Here is a 6,345-nt window from a genome sequence, read left to right as displayed (position 1 = left end):
CTGGGTTCGATCCTCAGCACCACATACAAAGATGTTGTGTTCGCCGAAAACTAAAAAAAAAACCAAATATTAAAAAAAATTCTCTCTCTCTCTCTCTCTCTCTCTCTTTTAAAGAGAGAGTGAGAGAGAGAAAGACAATTTTTTAATGTTTTTTATTTTTTAGTTTTCGGCGGACACAATTTCTTTGTTTGTATGTGGTGCTGAGGATTGAACCCGGGCCGCACGCATGCCGGACGAGCGCGCTACCTCTTGAGCCACATCCCCAGCCCTCTCTCTCTCTTTCTTTAAAAAAAAATATATATATATATTTGGAGCATCTTCATTTTCAAAGTGACTTAATTATTTCAGAACAACACAGGATAACTTCACCAGTGTTATGGATGTCAGTTTTAAGAACTTGGCCAACCCACTGAAATTGCTCTTTATGACATAGACACATAGAGATGAAGTTTTAATTCCAAATAGCTTCTGTAAAATTGTTTTTAAAACTAATGGAAATTCTTAAATTTTACTTTATAGCAACAATTACGTATCAATGTGGTTCCTCGGGATAATTTTTCGGAGAGTAGAAAATGCAGAAAGTGTTAACATAGACTTGACATATGATATACAGTCATTTACTGATACAGGTAAGACTTTGTCATTGTAGAGCTGTGATTCTCAACCTTGGCTGTGACTCATTATCATCTGTCTAGGATCTGCTGCCTGTAATTTTTTAAGTTCCACAGTTGGTTAAATTAAATAGTATATACATATTATAGAAATCTGCACTGTTATTTAAGAAGGGAAAAAATAATGAAGCAATTTTCAAGACATTAAGGAGGGGAGGGGGTTGCAGAAAAATATATATAGTTTGCTACCATTTGCATAAATAAAAATATATGTGTATTTTTGCTTACAAATCCATTTGAAAAGATATTTATTTGAGAAAAAGAAAAGAAGCAGCAGCAGATGTCAAAGGTTGTTGCTTCTAGGTAGGAGAACCAGTGTGTCTAGGGGGACAGTGATAAATCTCTGAGTACTCATAAATCCTTTGAGTTTTGGACCATGTACATTTGTTATCTGTTTTACAACAAAAAGAAAGCAAGCTAATTTTTACAGGTGGTTCTCTGTGTGCACAGCCAGGGTTCGTAACCACAGTCATAAAGATGACTTGATTTCTGTGTTTTTTTAGAAAAAATATCAGACTTGCTGAATGTGTTTCAACATCAGTGAAAATAATGTCTTTCCTATCTAGCCCCCAAATACACCTCTTTGAATATCTTAATATATTTGTTATAAATTTGAGTTGTTGAATCTGAAATAGTATACATGCTGTTATTATTCTTGACTTACCTGGTCTTCTGAATTCTTTTGAACTAGCCCTTTCATTTATATGATAATGTAGATTCCCATACTTCACCTAGAACCACCAAGTCACACTCTCTGGGGATGGAACCAGAAAATCTACAAATTATGAATTATGATTATGAATAAGCTCGCTAATAATTACATTATAAGCAGTTAGAAATGAAATAGCCACTGGGATGAAAACAGATATAAATTATTCCATTCTAATTGAGGGTCAAATTCAAAAAGGAGAAGGTTGGGATGCTCTGTTTATTATAGATGTATAAAATGCTCCTTTCCAGATATGGAAACTTAAAGACCCAAGAGATTAAATAATTTACTACATTTTACAGTAGTTGCTGTGCAAAACAAGCCTCCCATCCCTCTCTTCACTGGGTTTATAATTTAATTGGCCATTCACAGTTAAAATACATTAAGTAATTTGTATGATCATTAATATATCTCATTATCTTAAAAGGTATGAATAGCAGTAGAATGGGAATCTGAGCAGTATGTATTCTGGTCTTGTCCAAGTCTTCAGGGCTTTTGAGCCTAATTTCCCCACCTGTACAATACGGATGTATTTGTAGATAGTTTCTGAAGTCTGATGTTTTGTGATTATTGTGGGTTACAATAATAAAATAAGCCTATGGTAGAGGGGGATCTTGAATTGCATCTTGGATACTGGCATAAGAATTAGTTTAGACTGTGGGCAAGGAATTATGCAGAAAGATTGCCTTTTGGGAAAATAGCAAAAAACAATATTTGGAAAAAGTCTTTTTTCCATTTATTTTGTTAATGACGCTTGATTATGAGAAAGTCTGAGAAGATAGACATGTGGAACTAGTCAATTCTTGGATAGGATTGTAGCACAATGCAAATATTCTAGAAATATTTAATCTGTAAGAGGTGTCTGCACATGTGTGTTTGTGTTGGGAAAATATTGAAGATATATGCATTGGGGAGAAAAAAACAGCTCCTAGTTCAGAAGGAAGTTTCCACTTAACATGGTTAACATTGTTAACAGTTTACAGACAGGCAAACAATATAAATATGCTAAAGGAAGGAATGAAAATTGAAGCAACTCATGTAAAGAAAAAACAACTTCATCACTACCTTCCAGCAGAGATTCTTCAAAAGAAGAAAAAGGTGAGTCTGTAATCTTAATTCTCCAGTATGGCTCCACTCACATAAATGATCATGAAATCAAATTAGAATTTTAATGTCTCCCATACTGATTAAGAGAAGAGGAAACTGGTATAGACAATCAAGGACTAAAATCCTTACCTTCAGGAATTATAAAAGATGATTTGCTTTTATACCCTTCAAAATTGAAACCAGTCTTATATTCTCATTTGTTTTTTGAAATCCTAATAATTTTCCTCTGTTTCAGCAAAGTCTGTCTGATGTCAATCGATGTTCAGGTGGACTTCAATCCAAAAGATCATCTCTGGACAGTAGTTGTCTGGATAGTTCCAGAGACACTGATAATGGAACGCCTTTTAATTCCCCAGTGTCTACAAACAAATCTTCCAAACCTGAAAGTCCTCCTGCAGGAGAAGCAGAAAGGTCTGTATATCAAAATTGTCCTTTTAGTCTTCTGGTTTTTTGAGGATATTACGAATTTTTCAATACCTTTGCTAAATATCTTTTTTTTAATATTTATTTTTTAGTTTTCGGTGGACACAACATTTTTATTTTATTTATTTTTTATGTGGTGCTGAGGATCGAACCCAGCATCCCGCGCATGCCAGGCGAGCGTGTTACCGCTTGAGCCACATCCCCAGCCCAATATCTTTTAAAATTATTAAAAAGATTTAGATTTTTATAGCTACTGGTCAGTTTCTTGTTTAGAAATAGTCTACAATTTGTGGTAGTGCTGTGAGATATGGTATATAGGCTTAGAAACGTGGGAATCATTAAGTACACCAGAATATACAGATTTTTTGCTTAGATTTTTCTGTTAATTCTCACTGAGCCCTTTGCCTTTTTCTTCATTTAAATTTTAAAGCAGGAATATTTGAATGAATTCTGTTAAAATTAGAGTTTGGAAAATAAGCAATATTTAATAATGTAATGATGATAATTTAACATTTTTATTAGGAATAATGCTGAACCTGCTGCTGTAATTGTGGAAAAGCCACTGAGTGTTCCACCAGCTCAAGGATTATCTATTCCAGTCATCGGTGCAAGTAGGTGTCTAAAACTATATTACGAATGATTCTAATATATAGGTATTTAATTATTAAAGTTGTTTTTCTCTTTTTCAGAGGTTGACTCTACAGTGAAAACTGTATCATCCCCAGCTGTGTGCACTATTCCTACTGTGGTAGGGCGAAATGTCATTCCTAGAATCACAACACCCCACAACCCTGCCCAGGGACAACCACATCTAAATGGAATGTCAAATATAACTAAGAATGTTACACCCAAAAGATCCCATTCCCCATCTGTAGATGGGACTTCTAAAAGGTTGAAAGACATAGAGAAGGTAAAGTTACAACTTGAGTGGTGTTTTAGTATGTTATTAAAGTAAGGATAATACTAAAGAAATCCACAATTCTCCATAGCAATATTAGTTTTCAATTAGGAATTGACAGTTTGAAAAGAATATTTCAGACCCTAAAGGAACTTACTTGATCATCCTAAGTTCAAATTACTAATGTGTCTAAATTTATCCTTGACTTCTACAAGTCATTATTGGTAATTAGATTATTTCTTGTGTTCTGTTGATATTCTCTGCTTCCAGTAGGTGGTGGTAAAGCTTTATTTACTTGTTAGAGTCTTTATTGATTTAACCAAAAAGCTGTAGAAATGAAGGGTGGCAGTTGAATTCAGTCTAATTTAAATTCCCTTCCCTCACTACCCCATGTTTGTGGTAGTTTTTGATGAGCCTCATTATTTATTATTTTCTATTTATATGGATTTGTATGGTTTTTGCAGGTATGTATTAGCAACTCATTTTTAATGTTTATATTTTAGTTTATTCGACTCGAATCAGCATTTAAGGATTCCCATTCTGCTGAAGAGAGAAAAAGAAAATCAATGGTAAATATATTAATATGTTTCAGAATGTTTAGTTTTAAAGAGCAGTGTATCAGGAAAAAAATTATATAAGTAGGTCAGACTAGACTTGTCAGACTTTAGTTGTTTTATTTAAAAATTTTTTGGGAATTTTTTAAGTTGTAGATGGACATAATCCCTTTATTTTACTTTTATATGGTGCTAAGAATTAAACCCAGTGCTTCACACATGCTAGGCAAATGCTCAACCACTGAGCTATAACCACAGCCTCTTAAGTTTTATTTTAAGTAGGAATAAGTAATTGTACATGGCAAAGTTTTCACTTGTATATAATTCTTCTGTTTTTAGGATGCCATTGGAGGAGAATCTATGCCTATTCCAACTATTGATACATCTCGCAAAAAGGTAATAGATAGTCTTATTCACAGGTACAATACATAAGTAAAAATTCATAGATAATCTACACATACAAAAAGCTTATTAAGAGCTTAGCATTGGAGAGGCCCAACAGGTACAATACATAAATAAAAATTCATAGATAATCTACACATACAAAAAGCTTATTAAGAGCTTAGCATTGGAGAGGCCCAGCTTGGTAAGGATTAGTCCAGTGATTACATAAGAGTTGGGCACCATAAATTCTCTATATTTTGCCTCCCATGGTTACAATCCTACAATCCCAGTGGCTCAGGAGGCTGAGGCAGAAGAATCACAAGTTCAAGGCCAGCCTCAGTAACTGAGGCCCTGTCTCAAAATAAAGTATAAAACCAGGGGCTGGGGATATAGCCCAGTGGTTAAATGCCCCTGGGTTCAATCCCTGGTGCTAAAAAAAAACAAAAAAAAATCAACACTGGAAAATGGTAAGATTTTCCCCTATTCTCAAAGACCAGCAGTCTAGTTAGGGTTAAAGATAGAAATAACATACAAAGTATATAGTTCTGACTGACTGTATATAACTCAGAAATCAAGAAAAGAGGGAGTAATTTAAGAAGATTTCATGATATTAATGTTAAGGTTTTGTTCATCCTTTGTTTTTTATTTATCTTTAAAGATATAGGAAGGGGATATAGCTCAGTGGTAGAGCACTTGCCTAGCATGTGTAAGGCCCTGGGTTAATACCCAGCACCACCAAAATAAAAAAGGGTGGTCATCCTAGGAATTACCAACACCTAAGAGTATAGCTTTTATTTTGTACCACTGCTTAATGTTAAAATGTAGGTTTGATAATTAGAAACTTTTTACATATTAATATTTTGAAGGAAACAAATACAGCAGTATACATAGTAAGTACCTTTATATAGAGCACGAACTAAAGAGTCCCTAAATCTTTTTTGTTTGTTTTTTAGGTGTGGATAGACACAATACCTTTATTTTATTTTTTTCTTAATGTGGTGTTAAAGATCAAACCCAGTGCCTCACAGATGTGAGGCAGCCCCAAGAGCCCCTAAATCTTAATTCAAAGTTTAATCTTTGAAGAGTTACCTTTGAGACAAATAATATATAGTTAAGCATGATAAGCTAATAAACGGTGCTCAAAAAAAACTTGTAAATCACAGAAAGCCCTTGTCTGAGAAATTAGAGTGAACAAAATAGTTTATCTTTACCCCTCCCATTAAATGATAAAGTACTTCTCATTGCAGTCAGCTTGTCACTTGTGAGGTGTCTCAGGACATATTAGACATTAGAAAGCAAAGCAGTATCCTCACAGGCCATTAGTTGTATGATTTGGCAACACAAGACAAAGTTATAGGTGTATAATTATATTAAGTATGATAATGGAAGAAAAAAATTTTGAGGTGGATTTTTAAAGTATTAAAGAATGAAGTAATGTGTTCGGAGTTCTTAAATATTTTGAGTATAAAGGGTAAGTGGATAAACCAGACGAATGTGGTAATTTTAATAATGCCTGAGTCTTCATTGACCTATCCTGTACTTTTATCTATGTCCAAAATTTTTCTTTTCTTTTTCTTTCTTTCTTTTTTTTTTTTTTTT

At 33.7% G+C, this 6,345-nt stretch overlaps 1 protein-coding gene across 1 annotated transcript in view; it reads left to right on the top strand.

Annotated features, from left to right (window-relative positions):
• Positions 1-6,345, top strand: part of Papolg (poly(A) polymerase gamma) — a 38,329-nt gene that overhangs the window by 26,297 nt on the left and 5,687 nt on the right. The window contains exons 15-21 of the mRNA XM_015479643.2: positions 520-629; positions 2,357-2,478; positions 2,723-2,898; positions 3,433-3,521; positions 3,600-3,820; positions 4,312-4,377; positions 4,702-4,758. Coding sequence (XP_015335129.1) covers positions 520-629; positions 2,357-2,478; positions 2,723-2,898; positions 3,433-3,521; positions 3,600-3,820; positions 4,312-4,377; positions 4,702-4,758 — 841 coding nt within the window. The remainder of the gene's footprint in view (positions 1-519; positions 630-2,356; positions 2,479-2,722; positions 2,899-3,432; positions 3,522-3,599; positions 3,821-4,311; positions 4,378-4,701; positions 4,759-6,345) is intronic.

This window comes from Marmota marmota, unplaced genomic scaffold (assembly GCF_001458135.2).
Source record: "Marmota marmota marmota unplaced genomic scaffold, marMar, whole genome shotgun sequence".
In the NCBI taxonomy this organism is placed as follows: Eukaryota; Metazoa; Chordata; class Mammalia; order Rodentia; family Sciuridae; genus Marmota; species Marmota marmota.
The sequence above is the reverse complement of the archived record's forward strand: the minus strand, read 5'-3'. Positions and strand labels throughout refer to the sequence as shown.